This window comes from Myxocyprinus asiaticus, chromosome 27 (assembly GCF_019703515.2).
Source record: "Myxocyprinus asiaticus isolate MX2 ecotype Aquarium Trade chromosome 27, UBuf_Myxa_2, whole genome shotgun sequence".
NCBI classification, from domain to species: domain Eukaryota; kingdom Metazoa; phylum Chordata; class Actinopteri; order Cypriniformes; family Catostomidae; genus Myxocyprinus; species Myxocyprinus asiaticus.
In genome coordinates, this window is record NC_059370.1 from 4,634,120 (window position 1) to 4,661,781 (window position 27,662).

General features: G+C 36.3%; 1 protein-coding gene across 1 annotated transcript; it reads right to left on the minus strand.

Moving 5' to 3' along the window:
• Positions 1–81: 81 nt before the first annotated feature.
• guf1 (GTP binding elongation factor GUF1) lies at positions 82–25,346 on the minus strand. The gene is made up of 17 exons (XM_051658564.1): positions 24,968–25,346; positions 24,663–24,774; positions 15,681–15,829; positions 15,484–15,564; positions 15,102–15,179; positions 13,842–13,925; positions 13,678–13,742; positions 11,233–11,436; positions 7,712–7,851; positions 7,365–7,488; positions 7,117–7,249; positions 6,783–6,926; positions 4,887–5,020; positions 4,684–4,785; positions 4,331–4,450; positions 4,212–4,248; positions 82–4,104 (listed from the first exon to the last, which is right to left on the minus strand). Exons 1-17 carry the CDS (start codon positions 25,166–25,168, stop codon positions 3,976–3,978), a joined length of 2,037 nt encoding a protein of 678 aa, XP_051514524.1. The 5' UTR covers positions 25,169–25,346; the 3' UTR covers positions 82–3,975.
• Positions 25,347–27,662: the final 2,316 nt, after the last annotated feature.

The following is a 27,662-nucleotide window of genomic DNA, read 5'->3' on the forward strand; positions in this document are numbered from 1 at the left end:
ATAAAATCAAAAGATATTTTTTTTTATTATTATTATTTTTTTTTTTTACATATTTCCCTCCAAAATTGTCATTCATTTAATGAATCTGGATTTTTATATTTTGAGGCTGCAGTGGGCACAGGCTTACCAAAACTGGACAGAAGATGATTGGTAAAACATCGCCTGGTCTGATGAGTCTGGATGTCTGCTGAGGTACACATATGGTAGGCCCATTGCAGCCTTAGTTTTCTTTTCTTGGCTGACAGAAGTGGAACCAACATGGTCTTCTGCTGTTTTAGTCCATCCGCCTCAAAGTTCAACATGTTGTGCATTCTAAGATAATGTTCTGTTCACTATAATTGCACAGAGTGGTTATCTGAGTTACTGTAGTCTTTCTGTCAGCTCGAAACAGTCTGGCCATTCTCCTTTGACCTCTGTCATCAACAAGGTGTTTCCGTCCACAGAACTGCCGCTCGCTGGATATTTTTTGTTTTTAGCACCATTCTCTATACACTCTAGAGACTGTTACACGTTAAAATCCCAGGTAGGCATGTGACGGTATTCGGTTATACGGTATATCACGGTAATTAACATGCACATTGTTATCGTGGGCACTTCAAAATACCGTAAATAATTATAGAATCTAGATAACCAAATTGGATAACTTTTATCCATTTTTATTTGATTTTTCTGATCGTACAGTAGTTTTTATTTCATCATCGAATTGAGATTTACAACACTGCATGTATGCATCACAAATGACACATACGCACACTGATGTAAGCAAACCAGCGTGAACTAATAGTAGCACGGCTGCAGGAGAAATGCAGCTGACCCTTTATTCACATTTTAATAGGATAAAGTCGGAAGTGAGGAAGTATTTTGGGCTCCATAAAAATGCAGAGGGAGTGATGGTTTCCATTTATGTAAAACATACGGCAGAAAAGTGGCAGCGAAACACGGGAACACCAACATTTTCGCTCATTTGCATGACAATCATTCTGTTTAATTCAGCAAGATAAATTGTGACAGTTATGCTCGTTTTTCCAAACTGTTTTTGGAAACTGAGAGACATCACTCTAAGATTCAATTAGCTAAGTGGCCGATGAGTAGTTCACATAAACTCCACTAGCTACACAGTAACGTTTGTAGTAACAGCTAAAATAAAGTTGGAATCAGATAATAATGTTATCAATAATGTCAATGTGGCACAATGATGATTTCAGCATTTATTTCAAGTTAGAACGCCACGCAAACGTACGTTGCCATACAGTATGTGTGAACTTGTGGTTATTAAATTAAAGGACCTAGTTATTAGCAATTGACTTGCTATCCAGAAAAAAACTAAAACAAAACATGCATACTATTGTTGTAGCCTAGTTGCTGACTTGACAAAAATTAGTCTAGCCTTGCTTTAACATTAGCCTCAACAAAACAAGTTATGTACTGATCTACTGATCAGTGGCCTGTGGAATAATGACCATTTAAATATTAAGACGTCAACATTAGGTGTGTTCCAATCTGCAGGGTCCCTACGCAGTGTTCACTGCTCCCTACTCACTGAGCATGGGATATTTGTTGAAGTCCACTTCACTTGACAAAATTCGTTCATTTGGAATACTCTACAAAGTCATCAAACACAGAGGACGCTTGAGTTGCGCTGATCACGGGGTTCAAGATGACACAAAATACTTGAGTAAATATATATAAATGTACAATAAATAACCTTACTTCCATATATATGAATTAATGTAATACATCCATGTGTATACTTATAAAAATGTACTGTTATATATTTAAAGCCGCACTACTAACTTTGTGCTCTCTAGCGTCATCTGTGGTTGAAACTTAAAATTGCAAGCAATTTGCGGAAGAACACTTTACATCAGTCGTGTTCTGGCACTGCTCTTCTGGCGGATGAATCTCATGATTTGAGCTTTGCCTGTGTGTGATCATGACTGGAGATATACAGAGCCGGAGTCATAACGTGCAGTTTTCTATATAGATATTATGTTATAATATTATACACAGAAGCCATCACTTCTTTCCTGTGTGTGCGGACATGATGTAATGAAGCAAGGAATTAAACCGAATCTGCGCCAAATCGAACCTGACAGCTTAAAATACAAATAATTTGTATAGGCTTACCGTAGTGAATCGGGGTAAGGTAAGAACATTGTTTTGACACTGCTGTTTATGTACTCAATCAACAATGGCAGTTTGTTCATTTTTAACCAAAAAATCTTACATAGTGCAGCTTTAAATATATATATATTTCTCGACATGTAACCCGTAAGTTAAATAACTGTTACTAGGGTTGGGAATCATAAGGAATTTTACGATTCCGGTTCCTTATGTAATAGAGACACAGGTCATCATTAAATAAACAGTAACAGTTCCAGAGACAGTTTAGACTGTGTTATGTTGTCTAATGTTGTACTTCAGGCTTGTGAGACTTCAACAGTTCTTATTCCATTTAGAGTTGGACATTTATAACTTGCACATCATTATAACAATATGTTTTGCGCTGTTGATTCAAAAGAACCTGCTCCTTTGAGTAATTACGGTTCTGAACAAGAACCGGTTCTCGGTTTCCCAACCTAACTGTTACTGATTAATAAAAAATTAAATAAAAAATGTGGTTATTTTATATGTGTGTCTTCTTAACTGTTATATGACCAGTTGTCACAACGGATGTAACAAGTCACATAGAAAGCACACCTGAGGTAATTTAAGCTTAATTAAAATGCCAGTGTCTCAGACTCTGTTTATTTTAGCCACACTACATCAGTACTCTGCTGGTTCACAATGACTGGAGGGTAAATTTCCCTCTCCACTTCCTGTGAAGTGATGTATCGATGTACACTTATTCCCTATGTCGTCTGAAGTGTCCTTCCAACTGAACATATATCCTCCCTTCGGATTGGAATATCCCTTAAAATGGCTGAATACCATGTGAAGTCCACTTCTGAGGACCCAAACGGTCGATTGGAATGCACTTAAATGTTATATTTGGTTATGTATCTATGGTGCAGATGGTAGTTTTGTTTTAACGTTCAGGTTTTTTTTTTCCAAAGTTCTTCATTATCTGTTCATTTAAAGGCCAGTTTGGTATTGAAAAAGTAATTACATTTGTTATTAAGAGAACAAAATTAAAGTTTATCTTTCAACCCGTTTTGTAATGTAATTCAGTACCATGATAATACCATATACCGTGATAAATACTTCAGCGGTTATCGTGCCGTGAAAATTTTATACCGTCACATGCCTAATCCCAGGATATCAGCAGTTACAGAAATACTCAAACCAGCCCATCTGGCACCAACAATCATGCCATATTTCCATAATCTGATGATTGATGTGAACATTAACAAGCTCCTGACCCGTATCTGCATGGTTTTATGCATTGGACTGCTGCAACATGATTGGCCGATTAGATAATCACATGAATACGTAGGTTACAGGTGTTCCTAATAAAGTGGTCACTAAGTGTATAAATGAAATTAATTATTGTTCACTCACGTGCATTTTTGTATTTTAATTTACTTGCCCGACACCTGACTAGTGTGATTTCTGCTCAGTTTGAAAAGCTCAGACATTTAGAAATCCTTCAGCAAACTCAACCTGCACTGTATCGAACCTGATATTCACAACCACTATATCTCACTCTCTGACTAGCTGAAAGTGGAATAACAATGTCTTCAAAGTAAAACAGTGCAGCCAAATACTTCTGCATCCACTCAGAATGAATGTTTCCAATGAAAACACTTAGCAAGCAGTCTGACTCCACTCCTGGGAGAACTGCAGAATCGTTTCAGCATAATGAAGACTAATTAATCCAACCTGCTTTAAGTACCCTGAATAATATCACTCAGTTCTATCATCTTTAATATCATATCTAAGTCAATCACCATACACTTCCAAGTCTCGTATTTACAAATCACCCCAAAGAAACCCTAGATTTTTATGATTCTTATGGTGAAGTTCCAGAGGAAACTACTTCCGTTTAAGAACATTGATGAAGGCATCTTTCGGGACGTCAATGTTTCCAATGCGCCGCATTTTCTTCTTTCCTTCTGCCTGCTTCTTTAGCAGTTTCATTTTTCTTGTAATGTCGCCACCATACTAGGAAGGACAGCAGCCAATCAATAAAAAGCCAATAAATAAAGCTTAAAAAAATAAATGTATTCAACAATGTCCAAAAACTCTTCAGAACATGGAAAGATACTTACACATTTTGCCAGAACATTCTTTCGGTATGCTTTGATCCTAAAAGAGAGAAATATTATCGAAGAACATTAAGATGAATAGTTTCCTTGGTAACAGAGAAATTCAATCAGTTCACACTCACGTTTCTCTAGCGATGACTTTGCTTCCGATGGCGGCCTGCACAGCGATCTCAAACATCTGTCTCGGGATGGAATCCTTCAGTCTCTCACATATGGATTTGCCCAGACTGTACGCTCGCTCTCTAAATGACACGGACAATTCAGATGTTGTGTAACTACTTTCAAGAAAATATACAGCCAAATAGGAGCTGATGTTGAGTTACACACTATCCAGTAAAAATTTAGTTCTTGGTATTTCATATCATTTTTTGCACCTGTAACTGATCAACTAACTATAGAATCCCTTAAAAAAAAAAAAGCAAAACCGTAATTAGATCATGATTTGATTAAAAAAAGTTTGTCTTGTCAGGCTTACTTGTGAACGATAGTGGCAAGTTCCTCTACGGGTCGTCCATTGAGCAGGAAGTCGATTCTTATGAGCTCAGCTGCCTCATAACCAGCGTCCTCGTAATCAAAACTAAAAATTAAAAATGACTACCTTGACTATAATCATCTGACTTACCCAGAGATACTGGAACATAATACTAATGGAGGTCCATTTTGTCATATCAAGATTACCTGGCGTATCCTGATGACATTGATTTTAGCTGGTCGTAAAAGTCCACCACAATCTCATTTAGAGGAAAGACGTACTTCATCATGACTCGATTATCATCGATGTAGAACATGCTCTTCTGAATGGCTCTGCGGCTCTTCAAAAGAGCAAAGAATTGCATTATGAGTCACAACCCAGGGCTCAAAATAGGCAGATACTGGAAAACATTGAGATGACATTTAGTTTTTTGACCTTGTTCTTCAGATTAAGAGAGACAGGGACAGTCCCTCTGGAGCAACCCAGGGTTCATGGTGTGTTACGTTGGAATTACCATAATTACAAGTTAATTAGTAGTTTTCAAGTTTGAAATTATGTTGGCTTGACAAAGCCAGCATACTGTTATTCTACAGACTTGGTTTAGGGTTTTTCCAAAATCCAACCAACTGACCAGCTACCTACCGACCGACCAACCGATCGATGATCTATCCTTTCATTTCCCCATCCAGCCACCCATCCAAACATCCATCCACCCATACATATGTCATCTAAGCATCCACCCATCATCCATCCATCCATCCATCATCTATGCATCCACCCATCATCTATCCATCCATCCATCCATCATCCATTCACCCAATTTATCCATCCATCCATTAAACCATCATCCATCCACTAATCAATCATCCATCCACCATTTATGCATCCACCCATCCATCCATTGTCCATCATCTATCCATTCATCATCCATCCATCTATATATCTACACATCCATCCATAATCATCCATAATCTATCCATCCATCTATATACACATCCGTTCATCCATCCATCTGTCCATCCATCAATGCATCCATCCATGCATCCATCAATTATCCAGCCATCATCCATCCATCCCTCCATCAATGCATCCATTCACCCATCTTATCCATCCATCCACTAATCCATCATCCATCCATCCATCCATCCACCCATCAACCCATCATCTATCATCCATCCATCATCTATCTATCTACACATCCATCCATACTCTATCCATCCGTCCATCCACTAATTCATCATCTGTCCGTCCATCCATCAATGCATCCATCCATCAATCATCCATTCACCCAATTTATCCATCCATCTATTTACACATCCATTCATCCATCCATTCATCTGTCATCTATCATCCATCCATCCATCCATCCGTCCATCAATGCATCCATCCATGCATCCATCCATCAATCATCCATCCATCCATCCACCAATGCATCCATCCATCAATCATCCATTCACTCAATTTATCCATCATCCATCCATCATCTATGCATCCACCCATCTATCTTTCTATCCGTCTCTCTGACTAGGGCCTGTAACCTTCAAACTTCAAGCTTTTGAAGTTTAAACTTTCAGACAATGCTTTGTCAAGCCAACATAAAAAGTTTGTCTTGACAAACTCTACCTATCTAGTAACACGATGGAAGCTCTGAATTTTATGAAAAGCTCAAACTTAAGCAACGTGATAGTTGTTATGTCTTTAAAGTCAACATGAAAGAATATTTGAAACACCATTTGCTTCCATAATGTGACGTATTTCCGAGTGAAACGGGATATTCAATAAGACAACCATTGGTAATTGTTGGAATTGTGAAAAGTGGGCTTTGCATACAAGAATGGAGCCAGACCTCAATGTCAGTTTGTGGTGGACTGTGGAGAGGATGAAAAAATTGTCCCAGTCCATATTCACCTGAACCCCTACCAGCTGGAAACCAAAATTGTGACTGGGACATGGAGGTTGAAGGTCAATTTCAAGCACCCTCAAGCTATTAGGTGATTGGATAACATTAATTGTCGACTTTAAAACTTCACATACACAAGCTGACAGAGCTAGTTTCATCCAAGAACCTTCTAGAAACATCATTATAATGGATTTGATCTCACCTGACAAAGGCTCATGATCTTCCCAGTGAAGTCATGTGGAGCGATGATTGTTCCCAGCACCATGGGTTCCAGATACTCCAGCACCTGTGATCTATCTGGGAACTGCGCAGGGTTGATGATGGTGATCACCTCCTCACCGTGCTCCTACACAACACTGTTCACTATTATATGCAACTGAGCTATTTGTCCTGAATCCTGAACATTCGGCTTTCATTCTGTGTACAGAGTCTTTGAGAACTTATTGATAACTCAAATACATTTAGCTTCATCTTATAATCATGGCAATTCTGAGTGATGGTTAAAGATGATATTGAAGCAAGTTGTGGAGTCTCACCTTTATGAGTTTAGCAGATGCCAGCACAGCCTTGTATGGCACAGTTGGAGCTGTTACGATAACAGACGCATTGTACTCCTGCTCTAACCGCTGGTTAAACACCTCCATATGCAGCAAACCTAGAAACCCCAGCCTTAGAGACAGAAAGAGAGACACACACTGCTTTAAATATTGAAAAGTAAAATGGTACCTGCTCGACTGAGCAATGAACTTAACAGTTTTATCTCACACTAACTCTGTGTGTGTACCTCCATCCAGCCCCCAGAGCCAGGCTGCTGTCCCTCTGTACTGTCACACTGGAGTCATTCAGCACTAGTTTCTCCACAGCGCTGCGCAGGGCTGAGTATTCTGATTGGTCCATAGGATACATGCCTGGAAATGTAACCCAATTTCATCTCTACCTAACTGTTAACCTTCTGCATAGTCTCAGACTCGCATGGCATGACCACAGGTTATTTCACTAACCGTCTGACGCATACTGCACACAAAACAGAGAAGTGTTTTTCCAAAATCACCCTATTAGGGTTGATTTAGCAAAAATGACCAGCTGACTGTACATTATCCCTTACTTAGCTGAAGTGTTTGGCACACATACCTGCGAAGACCATGGCTTTAGCCGGTTTAAACCCCGGCAGCACCTCCACAGGCTGTTTGTGGAGGTAAAGAGTGTCTCCAATCTGTGCCTCCTTCACTTCCTTCATCCCAGCAACCACAAAACCCACCTGTCCGGCATACCTGAGGGCATATGTACAAGGTCAAAGATGAAGTGAGAGCAGCTGACAGGGGCTGCACCTGAAAGGCTTCTTAGGCAGTATACAGAGGTAGGAGGCATCAAGATCTTCCTGCGGTTCAGCGGTTGATGTGGAAAGAATACATATGTCTTTTGATGGAGCGGTTGAAAGAAGACCTTTTATTTTAATTCATTTAGTGCATTTTATTCACTTTTTTAACTTGTAATTCTATTTCTATCGAGAAATAATCACTGTAGACATGAGATATTGGCTTGATTATATATTAAGGCTAGCTTTTTAAGGTCTGAGGCCACTAGTGAAAATACTTTACCGTGTTCAACAATAAGGATGACCTATCATGTACAGTACATGTGTTTTAATGCCTCAAAAAATTTGAAGATTTTGTTTTCTGTTGCAAATTCTGCAAAAACTTACTAAACTTGTAAGGTAAGGTTTTGTGAAAGTTGTGATAATGAACTGTGATAGTCTCAGAAGGATCAGTAAGAATGGTTTACAAATTAAATTATAAATCAATCAGTGATTTGCATCGTTTGCCATCATTTTCCAGCAGAGATTATTTATGAATGTACAGCTGTCATGGAGTTTATATTTACATTTATTAATTTAACAGACTGTTTTTTTTTTAATTTTATTTTTTTGTAATCCAAAGCAACATACAAATTAGGAATACAGCAAAAGCGATTTACAGTATCCTAAGGGGGCAATAATATGAGAGGAAGGTGAAGGACTGTGGTAAAAGAATGTATTTTTATTTATTTGTTTATAATAAATATTGCTTCTGTTTTTTTTTTTTTTTTTTTTTTTTTAATTATGCATGTTTTCTCAGAAATGCCTTCAGTGTGACATGAGTTACATCATAGTGGAATAATTTCCAACTATTAATGCAAATTATAGTACAAACCTATTCTTTATGAATAATAAAAAATAAAAATACAAAATAAACATTTATTGTAAAATATACATAATTTTTAAGGCACATTTTAAAATATAAACTGAAATGGGGCCAGTCAAATGTTGGCAGGGTATGTAAAAATCTAAACTACTTCCCCGGTTGGACCAGCAGAAAAAAAATCCCTATATTTGTTGCTTTTTATTTTTAATTTTTTTATTTAATACAAACTTTTACAATCCATGTTATATTATAAAAAAAACAATTTGAGTGAAAAGTTCAATTGATTAATTTCTTATTCATTTTCAGTGTTGGTTAAGTTTCTCAAAATACAATCCACTCTAAATTGCAAATTACTTATCTAAAATTATATTTAGATTACTTTACTGATTACTCCCAGAGACTATTTATTTATGAGCGATGGGCCACTTCTATTTAAATGAATGGGAGAAATTGAAATGCCCAACCAAGGAGCTCTAGTGCCCAATGGTCAATGGATGTAGGAAGGAAATCCCGCCTTACAGGTAAAAGAGCCAATCACCTTTTAGATACAGACATTGCCTGTCAATCAACTTGAGAACGCGCATGCGCATTAGCTATACAGGCTGGGAAAATTGCACTTTTTAGCGTAATCTGAGGTAAAGAAGCATATTTTATGATACCAGTGTTGTCAGATTTTACTGCTGATTTGAAATATGTCATTTAAACGTAAGCTTGGCAAGCAGTTTTTGAGATTTCGGTGTTCCCCCGTTCAAGTAGATAGGAGCTGCGCTGTCATGACTGGAAATAGCCTCCTGAGAGCGTTCCAAAGATGGCCGACAGTGGACCGACTTGCTAGAAAGACTTTGTTACTTCATGAAAAAGTAATCACATAACAAATTACTTTTAAGTTACTTTCTAAAATAATTTTCACAGAAAAGCTTCAAAATGTCTTTATTTCCTCCTTGTTTGTTGTCGTTGTCCCTTCAGATGTCAAAGAAACCCAAACAGATGTTTTAAATGTATTCTATGTAAATGTTATTTTGAAAGTTATGCAATGATGGGTGTAATCTGTTTACAAAGTAATTATTTACTGTAATGTAATTACATTTTAGTCAAAAGTAGTGTAACACATTACATTTAAAATTGTTGCCAGATTGCAGTTACTGACTTTCAATTACGTACATTTTTTAAAGTACATTACTTGAGTTACACATTGTTACAATATGCTATTTAATACATACATAATATGTAATATATCTGTTTGTGTTTCTGTAACAGCTGAAGGAGTCAATGAACAGGGAGGAAGCATTATTTTGAAATCGTTAAGCGGAAAAACAAAACCTTTTCTGTGAAAGTAACTTAAAAGTAAAGTAATGTGATAACTTTTTATGTGAAGTAATCTGTAATCTTATTACAATTTTTAAAGAAGTAATTAGTGGTGGATTACTTTTTAGAGCAATTTACCCAACACTAGAAATATGTTAACCAAGTAACGTACTTTTTTTTTTCTAATCCCATTTTTCCCCCAATATGGAATGCCCAATTCCCACTACTTAGTAAGTCCACGTGGTGGTACGGTTACTCACTTCAATCTGGGTGGTGGAGGACAAGTCTCAGTTTCCTCCGCTTCTGAAACAGTCAATCCGCGCATCTTATCACATGGCTCATCATGCATGACACTGCGGGCTCATGCTACTCTCTACCATCCACACACAACTTACCACGCGCCACACTGAGAGCGAGAACCACTAATCGTGACCACGAGGAGGTTACCCCATGTGACTCTACCCTCCCTAGCAACCGGGCCAATTTGGTTACTTAGGAGACCTGGCTGGAGTCACTCAGCACACCCTGGATTCGAACTCGCGACTCCAGGGGTGGTATTCAGCGTCCATACTCGCTGAGCTACAACCAATTAAGTTACTTAAAAGTAATTAACTTAATCGAAAGTCAGTAACTGCAATCTGATTGCAAGAATTTAAATTGTAATGAATTACACTACTTTATGACTGAAGTAATTTGTTAACAGTAACCAATTGCTTTAATTGAAACTGACAATGTTCATTTGAAATCATTATATTTCTTTTAGTTTTTTCAAATTCCACAAACTCGCTGTTTATTTTTTACAATTTTAAATTCAATTTTGATTGCCATATTTTGAATGTAATATTTTAGACCTAACTATATTTAAACCATGATATTTCTATCTGTAAATAACTATTGGGTTTAGATAGTTATTTTTCAAATATAATATGATGTAGTAATGTTAGGTAATGTTCTTGATGAAAGTTATTATAAAGTGTTTTTTATACTGGGGGTCCTTGGGTCAGGTTAAAAAAAAATCCCTTTCATAAGATCACTTGAATTTGTTCTTTAGATGTGACGTTATGGCGCTTTGGAAGTCTGTCTGAAACCAGTTTCCTTAGGAGGTACCTTAATAAAAAAGGGTCTGATTTCTTTACAAAGTCAGTGTAGATGAGTGTGTGTTCTCACAGCGTCTCTGTTGGGTGTTCATCTGGTCTCAGAACGCCCAGCTCGTTGACCTCATACATCTTTCCCAGGTGGGAGGAGACGATCTTGTCTCCTCTGGACACACGTCCACCAAACAGAGCGATATTGGCCACCACTCCTCTATAATGGTCGAAGGTAGAGTCAAAGACCAGAGCCTTAAATGGATCGGCCACTCGCGCCACTGGACTGAATCAGACAGGAAAACAATTTCATGTCATCAAAGCAATATATGAGAATTCCACAATGTCAAATTCATATTTTCTAGGTGGATTTGATGCATAAAGAATGATCCAGCTGTTAGTTGAAAGCAATTATGTCCCACATGTGTAATGTCAACAATATAACCTACTTATAAAACTAACAGAGAATGTGAGAGCATGTGATGGGAATGTAGCCGAGCTAGTATTAGTTTTTAGAAAGCACTTTGAAAACACAGATGACATATGATTTACCGAAATCATTGAAACTTCCTTTCTCTCCTTATCACAAGAACTTCCCAAACACTCGCATGAAATAAGTGCAAATGTGAATATATTAACAGAGAAATCATTTTAACACTGTAGCATTTCTTATTAGTTCAACTCTAAATATTCAGGAAACTTAAGCAAATTGGCTTAACTTTCATAAATACAGTGCGAGCTAAATATATATAACTTAAAAGACAATCCATGTATTTTTGCAGCTAATGCTGAAGGGACTGCTTTAAGTCTGTGTTATAACTTTATGCTGCTAATAGTTGAATCTAATGAAAACATATCCATATTTCACTCAAAATCAAATCATAGACAAAACTGTGGCATTTTTTTTCATGACAATTAAGTAAAAAAATATATAAATAATAAAATAAATCTTCAAATAACCATTACTATAATGCATCTGAACATTTTTTTAATTATCTTTTATTCTGATTATTATCAGTTGAGATTCTCATTTGATTCTCATTACTTTTATGCAATGATTTTTTGAAATACTATTTAACACTAAATACTATTTAAATATTTGATCATTTAAATAGTCTTACAGTATAATTTATAAGTTTAAAGAATCCTTTTTTCACATTACAGTAATTTTCATCACAATGTAAAAGTTCTTAATACAACATAGGCTTGAAAATGTGTACAAAATAAGTTTCAGTTGTGATTCTCATTAGATTATCTTTACTGTAATAGTTATTTTACTGTAGTATAATAAAAAATGAATACTGTAATACAATGATTTAAAATAAATCAATATAAAGGCAGTACAACAAATGTATTAAATACTGGATTAAATGCTACGCTATAGTTGACTATTAAAAACTATTACATAATTGATCATTCAAAAAGTCTAAATTTGTCTAATTTAATAGTTTAATCCTTTTTTTAATAGTTTAAATAGATTAAAGAATCCTTTTTTTTTTGCATCACAGTAATTTTACATTTAATTATTGTACTAATTTTTATGAAAAGTTCTTAATTCAAAATACGTACAAAATAAACTTCAGTTGTGATTCTCATTAGATTATCTTAACCATAATACAGTAATTAAACTGTAGCAAAATAAAAATAAAAAACTACTACTGTAATACAATGGTTTAAAAAAACAGTATAAATGTATTAAAAACTTGATTAATTAAATACCACATTATACTTGACTTGAATTAATACTATTAAATAATTTACCATTGAAATAGTCTAAATTAGTCTAATTTAATGTTTTAAAGAATACTTTTTAGAATGACAGAAATTAGAAATATGGGGAAAAATTGATTAAATTTTATTTTAAAAAAAGTAAACGTAAAAGTTCTTAATACAAAAAAGGCTTCAAAATACGTACAAAATAAGCTTCAATTGTGATTCTCATTAGATATCTTTACCGTGATACAGTAATTTTACTGTAGTATAATAAAAAACTTCTGTAATACAATGGATTGAAAAAAATCATTTTTTGCATTACAGTACTTAGAAACATAATTTTATTTAATTTTCATGAAAATAATGTAACAATGGTAAAATTCTTAATACAAAATAGGCTTCAAATTATGTACTAAATAAGCTTCATTTTGTTCATGCAAAATATAATTTCTGAGTTCTCTTTTTATTTTAGGGTGAAATATGACCTGGGCATGTTCTTGACAAGTTTTGTGAGATTCACCCAAATACACCATCTGTAATTGACTCTGTTGGTCTGATAACATCGGTACACTCGCTAGAATGTCACGAAACCTGTTCTTTTTCACATCACACAACAGATTTGAAATACTTTCTACATTTCTACAACTACTCCCTGCTCACAATCCTGAAATCTGGGTGTTGGGTGTCGGTGTGTTTCTTTTGTCTGTTATGATGTTAGCAATGCAAAGATGGTCAAATATAATCGATATGCTGATCTTGAATACTGCGTGTAGAGTGCTCTCTTGTGGTGAAATGTGAAACAGTTGACACTCACTGTGGAATCCGATTCACCACCTCCTGCAGAACTTGCTCCACATTAGTGCCCAGTTTTGCAGAGATCTACAAAGAATGATTGCCACAATCACAGGCCACAATATCAAAAGATGAACAGAGAGTTATCATGAACTGATTATATTAAAATCTTCTAACAGAGCTCACCCTGATACACTCCTCCTTTGGGATATCGAAGACTTTTTCAATCTGTTTCTCCACTCTCTCTGGGTCAGCATTTTTCAAATCAATCTAACAATAAAAAAAGACCCCACTGTAAAATGCCAAAGGATAGAAAAATAGGGTTTGATGGGGTATGGGTGCAGCTTCAATTTAAGTCAATGTGAAAATATACACAACACTCAAAGTGCACGATAACACTTCTGACATCACTGATATAATATTCTTAATACAATTATACATTATTAATACTATTCATTCCAATATGGTAACATTTCAAAATAAGGTTGTATTGGTTATGATTATATATATATATATATATATATACTAATATTCCCAAAGCATTAGGATGAAACATGAGGGTGTTTAAAGCATATGTAAATATAAAAAGTAAACCTCTTAAACTCTATGGACCCACCGGACGGTCCAGAGGGGGGAGCTATGTTGCGAAATAAGCTTACACTTAAAATGTTAATGTCCCCAGATACACAAGTCAGGCATACTGTATGTAGTATCATTTGAAATCACTTCTGCACTTATGTAAAATAACACTTAAGTGCCACCTAGAGGTAATGTGTTAAATATTTAAAATATTAAAATATTAAATATTAATATGAATATAAAAGTCCTATAAAAGTTGCATAGCACTTAAATAGACAAATCATATATCAAATGAAAGCGCTCATTCTCAGGAATGCGACTATAGTTTATTTTGTTGCCCTAATACAACAGTTCGAAAGATTTTTACAAGAATCACAAAGTGCAATATGATTTCTGTGAGTCATCAAATACAAACGGCTCTTTTATGCACTGATCACTGCTGCTGTAAGCCCCAAATAGCTACACACAATATGTCTGCCCATTCCTTAGGCAGTTTTCTACAAAATGTGCCATTTTCACTTGTCTGTGAGCTTGCTTGTGAGAATAATTCAATATTATATCTTAGATGTCCAGAACAAAATATGCAGTCCAGCAGGAAAAGCATGCTGAACAAATCATCAGAAAAATATGTTATCAACTATTGATGATAAAGTGTTATATATCGCAAAGGGAAGGATCTCAGCTTTCTAATGACATCTAGAATGAGCTTCTAGTCCACTCAGAGGCCAAGATATTCGATGAAACAATGGAGGTGGTGCATAAACTGAAAATTAGACTGAAATTTAGACTGAATATCTGTGAGGGCTGAGATGCGTTAGAGCACCACCTACATTTCAGAGTTTAGAGGAAAGATTAGAAATTGTCTACCTTGTTTATAACAGGGATGATTGTTAGTTGAGCCTCAAATGCCAGATAGAAATTGGCGACTGTTTGCGCTTGAATCCCCTTTAAAATAGAGAAATACAAAACAATACATATACATATATATATATATATATATATATATATAAAAATAATATATAAAATAAAATATATAATACGATCAGTTTAAAAAGTTATTTAAGAAAGACTGCTTTCAATATTGGCAGTATATTTTTACAGTAGGTAATTGATGATTATGTCTATTAATGTACAGAAACTGAAGCAAATTCAAATACTGAAGCGTGAAGAACCTTTACAAGAGGGTTTGTCAAAGTACATCAGTCAATCTAATCTTTTGCCAATCTTTAAAAAAAAAAGGGGGTTTCACCTGATTTGCATCGACAATCAGCAGAACTCCTTGGCAAGCAGAAATGGACCGTGATACCTCATAGCTGAAGTCAACGTGACCCTAAAATAAAATATTTTCATTATGTAATTTGTAATGATACATCAGTGAAAACAATAGACCTGATTAATTCCTCTGAGTTCAGTTCTCTCTCAGGATGTTTAACTCATTGTACTGACAGGTGTGTCGATGAGATTGAGCAGGTACGTCTGGCCCTCATACTGATAGAAGAGCGAGGCAGTCTGTGCTTTCACAGTGATTCCTCTCTCTCTCTCCACCTGCAGTTTATCCAACACCTGCTTGTTATTCACTGACTTCGCAATGGCACCTAAACAACAAATAAACACATGGGAAGTTGACATGTCCTGCATTGTGACATGCAATCAAAAATGATTTCAAACAGCATTTTGTTAATGATTTTGTAATTATTCATGCCGTTTATATGATAATATTAACTGAGAGGCTCTATGGAAAATTTTAACTTCATAAAATGTATTTGTCACACCACAAGACCATTTAAAATGAAACACAGCACCTAAAATACATACTGTATATATTCTCGGTTTACGCCACGTCCACACAAATGCACACTAATCTAAGGTTGAAACCTCCATTTTTTACTTTTCCTAACGTCGTCGTTTTCCAAAGTATGTGTTTATGGAGAGCGTTTTCTAAAGTCTTTGTTTTCGGTGGAGGAAAATAACATCCCAGTGTAGATAACAAAAGCAATGTTTTAAATTAATTTTTTCCTCCCCAATTTGCAATGCCCAATCCCCAATGCACTCTAAATCCTCGTGGTGGCGTAGTGACTCACCTCAATCTGGGTGGCGGAGGACGAATTTCAGTTGCCTCCGCATCTGAGATGTCAATCCGCGCATCTTATCATGTGGCTTGTTGAGCACGTTACCGTGGAGACATAGTGCGTGTGGAGGCTTCATGCCATCCACCGCGGCATCCACGCACAACTCACCACGCGCCCCACCGAGAGTGAACCACATTATAGCGACCACGAGGAGGTTGACCACGAGCAACCGGGCCAATTTGGTTGCTTAGGAGACCTGGCTGGAGTCACTCAGCAAGCCCTGGGATTTGAACTCGTGACTCCAGGGGTGGTAGTCAGCGACTTTACTCACTGAGCTACCCAGGCCCCCAAATCAATGTGTTTTTAAACAAAAATGGAACAGTGTGGATGTGTCCTTAAAAAGAACCTTGTTCTACCGTTAAGAAGTTTGAAAACACCAAGACATTTTTGTTCTTGAAAGAAATTGCTGCTTCTCTTCACCTTGGATGAATTAAATTGATCAGAAACATTACCTTAAACATTAGTAATGCTACAATGTATTATTACTGTTTGAAATAACTGTTTAATATTTGTATTTACAGTATTTTAAAGTTGAATTTTTCCCAATTTTAGCAGTCATTCCTCCAGTTTACTAAGAAAATAATGTGTCATGTAATCCTTAAGAAATCATTCTCATGTGCTAATTTGGTACTCAAGAAACATTTATTTTTGTTAAAACAGTTGAAAATATTTCTGCTACTTAATGAAGTGTGAACATCGCAATACAGTGTCTTTTTTAACTTGAAGTAATAGGTACTCTTGCATTACCACACATCTGACACTGGTAAATAAAAAGAACTTAAAGGATTAAGTGGTAAATGATTAGAAATGAGCATTATGGATGGATGAGTCAAAGTTTGAGGTGTTGGACTGTTGATGGAAAAGCGCCTTACAAGCCAATGACAACTTTGGGAACGTGCTACACAAAATACAGGATGAAAATTCACTTAAATATCTCACAATGCCTGAGGTGTCATGGCTGAAAGTCTGAAGAATACATTATTTATTTAAACAGAAATAGTCATATGTAACAGTATAAATGTCTTCACTAATTCTATGTGAGTGTTGGCTGCTTAGAGGCGAGCTCCGCTTCACTTTGCTATAATTATCCTTTTAATTAATATTAACAGGTGAGAACTGAAATAGTTTAAATGTTAAACTGTGCTGGGAGTGTAGGATGTAGACAAATTTGAAATCGACGGCCTGTAGGGACATTAAAAAGCACATACGTTCACACACGTCTGATGCCTCACAGGACCAAGGTGGCAGAGATCCAGCTGATAATGACAGTGAGCCTCATGACGCAGGTCAAGATATTGCGAACATTTATGCAGCACTAAGGAAAATCTCGACCAACATGGAGGGCCTCGCACAAATGTCGAGCGACTACATCTATGGAAGCGAAACTTCCCACCCTGATTACAAGATTAGACGATGTTGAAAAGCGAGTCGAGTTTCTGGAGTCGGCTGGGAAAGAGCTACAGGCTAACCCGCCTGCCACCAAGGCTGATATGGACCAGGTATGGGGAAAAAATAGATAAGGAAACTCAGAGCAGACGTAATAATGTTTGTTTCATTGGAATCCCAGAGGGAAGGTCAAAATATGGTTAAATATTTGGATGGGCTTATTCTGAATTTGATTGACACAGCGGGCCGCCAGCTCGAGACAGAGCTCTCGGTCAGCTTCCCAAAACGGGTGACAGACCCTGATTCTTGCGATCAGCAGACAGAGACTTGTTCTATGAGCGGCGAGGAATAAAGACAAGTTGTGCTGGGAGGACTGCAACATTATGGTTTTTATGGACTTTGCCAAAGTTGCGCAAGTGAAGCGGGATAGATTAAAAGAGTGTAAGAAATTTCTGCATGAACAGAAGGTGAGCTTCGCATTGCTTTGCCCTGCTAAGCTGAGAATTGATGCCAAGGATGGACGCATCACTTTTACATGCCCACGAGAAGCTATGGCTTTCATTAAATCAATGGCGTTAGTGGGTAACTTTGCCTGCACTTCATCAATAATATAGTCTACACATCGTACATTTTGCTGATGCAGTCTGAGAGGGTTTGTCATTCTGTTGGCTGCCCACTGACTCTCGCTCTTTTTTTTCCTCTCTCTTTCTCCCTTTATTGACTTAATGTTGAGTTAATTTGTTCATTTTGTGGGTTCGATGTTATTATTTACTGGGGCCTATTTTATTGAATACATTTCTGTGCAATTTAATGGCACGGTTTACATGAAAAAAAAAAAAAACAAACACGGACTTGAGCAATCTGGTAGCAATAGTGTTACGGAAAATCTCGTGAGTGTGCATGGACCATCGGATTTCCGGGGGATGCACGCCAGTTGGGACTGTTGTGTGTGGGGTTTTTTCTGTTCTGTGGGTTATTACGAATTTTATGGTCACATCAGTGTTGAATAGTGGTCTATATAATTTAGCCTTGGGCACACAGTTTTTTTTTTTTTTGCATGTCAATATGTCACACTTTAATAGAGGTACAATTTTTCTCTCCATGTAGAATGTTAATGGGCTGGGGCACCCTATAAAAAGAAGGAAGGTTGTATCTTTTATTAAGTGTAAATAAATGTGATATAATGTTCCTTCAAGAAATGCACAGGAAGCTGAGAAACTTGGCAGGGGTGGATGTGTGTTTTGTAGTTGTGGTTCAATTAAGAGAAGGGGAGTCATCACATTGATAAGTAAGCATTCACAATTTCATTGTTTTAAACAGATCAAAGATAATTTAGGAAGAGTCGTTATTAATTTGGCTAAAATACAAGGGCAAAATCTTATTTTGGCTAATGTTTATGCACCCAACGCTGATGATCAGAACTTTTTTATAGATCTTGAGGGAAAGCTACGAGCAGCTGGGATCCTCCATGATATGGTTTTGGATGGAGACTTCAATCTTTTAATGGATCCGGTCCTTGATCATAGTGATGCAAAAGTGTGTAGACCCTTTAGGGCAACGTAGACACTACAGAGGATGTGTAAAATTCTTGGTCTTACAGACATTTGGAGACTCCTGAAACCATCTGGGAGGGACTACACTTTTTTTCATCAGTTCATAAGATTTACTCTAGAATAGTTTTTTTTAAATATTTAAGTCACTTATTCCATTTGATACTGATTGCTCAATTTTAGTTTCAGATCATGCTTTGGTGTGTTTAGAGATGTTGCAGCATATAGAGAAAAGAAAATCATATACAGTACTGTGAAAAAGTCTTAGGCACAAAAGATGTTTCACAAAAACCTTTGTCTTAAGATGGTTATTTATATCTGCTACTTTAGTGTCAATAGGAAATATACATTTTATACTCCCAAACATTTCTATTGCAAATAGAATAGAACAGAAGAACAGGGAACCCTGCAACAGATGGCATGGCCCTCACAGAGCCCCCCACTGAACATCGAGTCAGTCTGGGATTACATGAAGAAACAGAAGTAATTGAGACAGCCTAAATAAATAAAAGAACTGTGGCGAATACTCCAAGAAGCTTGGAACATCCTATCTGCCAACAACCAAGAAAAACTGTGTCCAGGTGTAAGTAGGAGAATTGGTGCTGTTTTGAAGGAAAAAGTGTTCACACCAAATATTGATTTAGCTCTTTTTCTGTTTACTGGACTTTGTATGATGTTAACTGATTAATGAAAACTATTTATGTCATTATTTTTTTTTTAAGAAATCCTCACTTTGAAAGTTTTTCACAAGTGCCTAAAACTTTTGCACAGTACTGTAGATGGTACTTTAATACATCCCTTCAACAGGACCCAGCATTTCAACAAATGTTAAAGACAGAAGTTAAAGTTTATGTAGAAATCAATTGGTCCTCTGTGGGCATGGCATGGGAGTCACTTAAGGCACTTAGGGGGCGGATCATACAATATGCCTCATTCATTAAAAAGATCAAAGCACAGGAATTCATGGAATTGGAAAAGAGTATTAAAAGTGCTGAAACAGAGCTGAAGCACCGAATGTCATCCAATGGTCTTAGAGAGTTGACTCAGCTAAAATATAGGCACAATTCTATTTTGTCACAGAAGGTAGAGTTTTGCTTATTCAGGGCAAGACAGACATACTTTGAGTTGGGAGACAAGGCAGGGAAACCTCTTACCAGATACATAAAACAGAGAGAGTTTTTTTTACACCATTTCTTCAGTGAAGTCTTCTGGAGTCGATATATTTTCCTCTGCCACAGATATTAATAAAGCATTTAAAGAATTCTATTTCGATATTTATAGCTCCACGTCCACGTCTACCGATAAGGATTTTAGCAACTTCATAGAGCCATTAGAACTTCTTAAATTGACGAATGATTAAAAAGACTTTCTTGACACAGATATTACTTTGGAGGAGTTTGTTGAGGTAATTAAAGCCTTGCCAACAGGTAAGGCAACGGAGCCAGATGGTTTTGCCGCAGAATTTTTTTTATCTTAAGTCACAGAACTGGCTCCACTTATGTTAGAAATTTACACAGAGTCATAAAAGAAAGGTGAACTACCGGCAACCATGACGAAGGCCATGATCAGTCTCATTCTAAAAAAAGATAGACCCAAATGAATGTAGAAGTTATCTTCCAATTTCCCTGATCCAGTTAGACGTAAAAATATTGTCTAAAATTCTGGCTAATCGATTAAGCAGAGTAATTACATCTCATACATATAGATCAATTGGGGTTTATTTGTGGTCGTAGTTCTTCTGATAATATTAGACGTTTTATAAATATTATGTGGTCAGTAGCGAATGATAAGACCCAGATTACTGCCATCTCACTTGTCGCCAAGAAGGCGTTTGATAGGGTGGAATGGGACTATCTTTTTAAGATTTTGGAAATGTACGAGTTTGGGTACACTTTTATTGGGTGGATTAAGTTACTCTATAAACATCCATCAGTGGCAGTGCGAACTAGTGGATTCATTTCAGATTATTTTTGTCTTGGTAGGGGAACCCAGCAAGGCTGTCCTCTCTCCCTTTTGCTGTTCTGTCTTGCCTGGACCATTAGCAGACGCAATAAGAAAAGAGGATGATCTTCCTTGTTTTGTAGCAGGAGGTGTGGTGCATAAACTTTTACTCTTTGCAGATGATATGTTATTATTTGTCTCCGGCCCTAAAATATCTATGCTTAGCCTCCATAGAATTATTAATTCTCTCCAAATTTTCAGGATACAGGGTGAATTGGTCTAAATCGGAAGCTCTTGTTCTGACAGTATATTGCTTTCCAACCTGGCGCTTTTCGATAGCCCAAGCAAGGCATTGGGTACTCACGCATTTTATTTCCAGCAAATTTGAGAGATTTAGTTAGTTAATTTTGACCCATTAATGAAAAGATCTCATGTGATGTTGATAGGTGGGCTTCACTACATTTGTCTATGGCAGGGAAAGTCAGTGTTATAAAAATGAATTGGTTCCCCAAATACAATTATCTACTACAGTCTCTCCTTCTAGAAGTCCCTCTTTCTTATTTTAAACAATTTGATAGAGTATTTAAGTCTTTTATTTGGAATGGTAAATGACCTCAGTTACATTTCAGTACATTACATAGACGAATTGACATAGGAGGTTTAGGCCTCCCCAAAATTTTGTTTTATTACTATGCTTTTAATCTTAGACACATGGCCCATTGGACTCATCCACCTGAAAGAGCCCCTCCCTGGTACAATATTGAACAAGCGGTCCTTGCCCCAATTTCACCATTGCAAAGTCTTTCTATTAAATTGCCTAGAGAAGTAAAAATGCATCCCATTATTTCACATTTACATTCAGTATGGACAAAGGTTTCCTATATGTTCAATCCTGATACTTACCTAAAAGTTTCCTCAAGCATATGGCTGAACCCCAAATTATGTATAAACAAGTCCCCCTTTGCTGGAAAGAATGGATGGAGAGGGGTGTTGCTACACTTGGTGACGTTTATGAAAACGGAGCTTTGAGATCATTTGAAAATATAACACAGCAATTTGGGATTTCAAGGTCTCAATTTTTCAGGTATTTACAGTTGTGCCATTTACTTTGTACTGTTTCTGGTGGTAGTACACAACCCCCTAAAGCTGCATTAGAATGGGGCATAAGGCATCAGTGTATTATTCCTTATTGATTCAGAGTCTTGGTGATGGGTCCTTCACCAAGATTTGTACTTGGTATTGGAGGATGGGGAGTGGGAAGAATTTTTTAAAATGTTAAAAATATGCCTAGGGATGCAAGGGTATGCCTTATTCCATTTAAGATTTTGCACAGTTTCTATTGGACTCCCTCTAGATTGTTTAGGCTTGTTTAAAAGACACATCTACCTGCTGGCGATGTCAGTTGGAGGATGGAGACATAGCCCGTGCTCTGTGGATCTGCGCTAAGATTCAAGAATTCTAGTTAAATCCAGAATTTTAGCTATTAGGTTTTAGATACTCAAATTTCATTCTGCCCCAGACCATGTATATTGGGTAATGGGGCGGTTATTAAAGTAGGTGACAAACATACAAAAAGCTGGGTCCAAACTAGTGTAATGATTGGCAGACAGATAATTCTTAGAGGATGGAAGTCAATTGGTGCTCCCTCATTTCAAGAATGGTTCACTGAATTGGGCAGGGTGGCGGCATTTGAAAAGATGTCATACAAACAGCTTGGCAGATTAGATGCATATGGTAAGAAATGGGACAAATACTTGACCCTCTGGAAGGCTCTCGGTAAGGACCATGTGGAGAGAAACTTTTTCTTTGTGTTTATATGTGTATACTCAAGCTTGGACCACGGGAATGTTTGTTGGGGGTTGGGGTGGGTTTGGGGACTGGGAGGGGGACAGGGAATTAATGGGAATTAAAGGGGGATATTGACTGACTGTGCATGTATATTTTGATTTATTCTGTATTGTGTTTGAGAATCAACCAATAAAAAATTTTAATCTGAAAAAACAAACATCATCCATTAATAAAATGTTGTGTTGTCAGTCAATTAAAATATTTAATCATGATTAATCGTGTGACTTTTCATAGTTAAAGTGAGTTCACACAAAAATGAAAATTCTCTCATTTACTCACCCTCATGCCATCCCAGATCTGCTGAACACAAATGAATATTTTTAGAAGAATATTCCAGTTTTGTAGGTCCATACAATGCAAGTGAATTGTGACCAAAACGTAAAAGCTCCTAAAAGCATATAAAGGCAGCATAAAAGTAATTTATATGACATCAGTGGTTAAATCAATGTCTTCAGAAGTGATATGATAGATGTGGGTGAGAAACAGATCAATATTTAAGTCTTTTTTTTTTTTTTTACTATAAATCACAGGTCCACTTTGACCAGCCTTTCTATGTGTGTTCACGAGAGGTTCCAGTTCTTTTTCTTTTGTTTGTTGGCTTAAAAAAGGACTTAAATATTGATCTGGTTCTCACCCACACCCATCATATCGCTTCTGAAGATACTGATTTAACCACTGGAGAATTATGGATTCATTTTATGCTGCGTTTATGTGCTTTTTGGAGCTTCAAAGTTTTGGTCACCATTCACTTGCATTGTATTGACCAACAGAGCTGAAATATTCTTCTAAATATCTTAATTTGTGTTCTGCAGAACAAAGAAAGTCAAACACATCTGGGATGGCATGAGGGTAAGTAAATGATGAGAGAAGTTTCATTTTTGGGTGAACTATCCCTTTAATCGCAGATTTTGAAAGTGTTTACATTTGACTCTCTATAAACTTATTTTCTAGTAAAAATGCAAATACTTCCATCTTACAAAACAAAATTAAACAATACGTAACAATGTTTTTTTTTTTGTTGGCATTTTCCAAACAAAGTATTCCACAGTGTAAAGATAGAAATGTACTAAAATTTGACAGCTCTAATAGAAGTATAATTTTCTTTCACAAGCATAAACATTTCATAGTGTTTCAAAACATTTAAACAGTAGCACATGTTATGCGTCTGTAACCGGTCCTGCTCGACCCGCTCCAAGCGGGATTCGAACTGGCGTCTCCGGCATGGGAGGCGGGCGCATCCTCTAGCATCAGTCGCTAGTGTGCCTCTTGAGGACAGACAGGGGAGTGAGGTTTACACATTGCACAGCTGGCTATCGTAACACTCACCCCCTAAACCACACTCCCATCTGGGTCACGGCACCACTGGAGACCAGAGTTTTGAACCGGGGTCGCCGGCATGAAAGGCGGGCATGCTAACGAGGAGGCTACAGGCTACAGTCTTTAGCATCAGCTACCCAAATATACAGTAGAAATACAGATGTTTTATTAACATAATGAATAGCTAATAGATCATCCAGACTCATTTAGTTCATAGGAAATGATATGAGCATCAACAGAAATGGGAGTTTTCTCACCTGTGATCTCCAGTAGTCTGTCTGCTAAAGTGCTCTTGCCGTGATCGACATGAGCAATAATGCTGAAGTTCCGAATTCTCTCCACTGGAAACTTTGACATGTCTATACTCTCCTAAAAAATATTACAGAAGATATAGAACAACCTCAACCAGTACACTCCAACCACCTTTTTCAGATATAGTAGTAACGATACACGTGATTTCATTTATAGCAAGTCTACTGAGAGCACAACAAGCAATTCAAGCCAACACATTCCGTTAGTCACACGCACTGTAAAATCACATCTTTGTTTGTTTGTTTGTTACCTTCTCAGTTGCATTTGAGCTGAACTCTCTGACAGGACTGACGCTTAAACAGGCGTTTTTCATCCACCTGTGTCTGATCATAGTGCAGGTGATCATGTTTCCTTCGGATACCCGTTTAATGCGGAATACTTTCATATCAGGACAGTGTTTGATAAAGGGCAGGAAGAGCCCTTTGCTTCTACATAGAGACAAATGCATCATCTCTAGCAGTTTACTTACATGTTATTCCGCAAAAACAATCAATTGTATCACTTTTGATTGCATGCCGAGTATATTTTCCTTAAAATAAAGACCTTAAGATCATAAGACTAATTTAAGCACATTTCTAACTATGTAGCAGCATTGTGTACTCCAGTGTGACAGCCACACTGGGCTGCCATGTCTGCTGAAACGTCATCATCACGCGTCACACTTGGGGTTGTGGGTAATGTAGTTAATAGAGCAGGCTTTTAGAATACGTTAAAAGAAAATGTTAATTAGAAAAAGGCATGGCTTCTTCCCCAGTAAAGTCAGAGAAGTACACCTTAAAATCTTACTTAAAATATATTCTACGATTAATATTATGCAATGTAATTTGTTATTTGTCTCACAATGTTCCACTCATAGAAGTTAAGTTTGATAAAATCAATGGTAAATTATTATAGTCATAAACGCAAATTCTCATTAGTTACATCCAAATAATATTGTTTATGCATGTTTTATGCAACTTGTAAAATGTCTCTTAGTTTACTTACAGTTATTTTTTTATTTTTTATTTTTTATTTTTTAACAGACAATTTCACTACCTAGTCACTGAATGAAAGTATTTCATTACTGTTTTTGTGCTTTAAATAAAATATCAAACAAATGATGTTAGACCTTTTCTCAAAATATTTTTGCAATTTTTGCAATTAATATTAGACAACTTACAGTATACATTGTGTGGATTAAAAGGCCACTGTGCAGAAATACAACATTCAGCAGTTGATGAATTAATATGTGAACTGATATCAAAATAAAAAAAAAGTTACTAAAAATCTTTCAATGTTAGTAATAATGTTGAAATATCTTTTAAAGAAGAGCTCATATCTGTGGGTGTTTTCTCTCCAATCATTTTTCACTTTTACTCTTCTTGATAAACATTACTAATGTTTTTAAAAATAAAACTGTGTTCATAAACTTAATGAATGAACATTTTATATTGTACAGTTTACAATTCTCACAGATGACCAACTGAAATGTCATCCTCTGACCTCTATTAACATCTATGATATGTTTTTTTTTTTTTTTATGTGCGTATGTACAAGGTTTGGTGTTTTTTTGTTTTGTTTCCTTGGCCAGCCTAGATTCAGCATTTGCCTGATGCCAAAATGGTAAAGTCTATTTTATTTTACTTTCTTTTTTTTTTTTTTACATCTAGTTGTATCAAGATGCTTTTTTGAGTTGACACAACTAAATTGTCCAGTGAACTTAACATATAAAGTTGTGATTCTATCAACTTGTGCTCACTGTAAGTTGAATCAGCAAGTGCATTTGTCATCTCAACTCGCTTAACAAAGTTGTCTGAACAAACAAAGACTTGCTGTAGCTCCCAGAATGCATTGCAACATGAATAAATCTTGAGGTTAGTGTTGTAAGCTTATTTTTTCTTTGCAATTTGCAGACTTTATTTGTGTTGCTGTGGTTGTTTTTGTCATCACTGTTGATTAGTAGTTATTTTACTTTATGATGTTTGTTGAGTATCACTATTAGTGAGGTTTGTGTGTTCCTCCTAAACCAACTAATATGTGTGACGCCTGTGTCTCTCTAGAAGAGACCAATACTACTGTACAAAATTTGCAAGGTTTGCTTATTAAAAATTACCAGTAGGTTCACTGTACACTAACTTTACAGTGCAAGGCCTTAAAGTTCTGTAAACTAAAGTGGAAGTATTACATCTACATCCAATTATAGTTCAGCTAACCAAACGTATTATGCTCAGCTAATTAAACTGAAGTTTTCACAACTACATTCAATCAGATTTGCTAGTTAAACTCAAAAGAGGCCATGACAAAAAAGGCTCTAAATATGAGTAGAAGCAAAATGTTTTTTTTTTTTTTTTATACACAGTGTAGCGGCTAAAGCTCAGTGACAGCTTGGTGTAATGGAAAATAATGGGAAATGTATTATTTGTTATATTTAAAAGGGTGGCGTTCAATCACGTTCTAAGTTCTTTTTCTACATTTTACAGAGCATTAGTTAATATTTATTTTTGGTACATTTTGTATACACCTTTACTATGCCTTAACACAATTCAAAAACATCCAGAGGAAGAAAAAGCAACAAATGATTTTTGGCCACAGTAGAATGGAATATTCTATTCTATTCTATTCTATTCTATTCTATTCTACCGCTGTTAATTATGTGTAGTGTCTCTTGTGTCCCACATGGTGTCACCCTAAACACAATTGACTAAGCAGTCAATAAGTGGGAAGAAAATCATTACCATGGCAACATAACAGCCCACTCATAGTGAGCAGGTCCCTCTGAATATTGCTTCAATAAGAAATCTATTGAGAAATGCCTTGCTGGTTTTGATATCTGATGGCCACTGGTTGATATTTATCCTTGTCAAGCCTCGCTGCGGCTTTGTGTTTGTGCTGAGGATACAACACGTAGCTCAGTGCTTCTGGTACATCAAATGTCTTTATAAAGATATTTATAGAAGAGCACTAAT

Coding starts and splice junctions, on each gene's coding strand:
- guf1 (XM_051658564.1), bottom strand. CDS start 25,168: ATGATGCATTTGTCTCTATGTAGAAGCAAAGGGCTCTTCCTGCCCTTT. Junction 13,926..15,101: donor TCATCCCTGTTATAAACAAG/GTAGACAATTTC, acceptor TTTTATTGTTAG/ATTGATTTGAAAAATGCTGA. Junction 4,105..4,211: donor AGAATGTTCTGGCAAAATGT/GTAAGTATCTTT, acceptor TGTCCTTCCTAG/TATGGTGGCGACATTACAAG.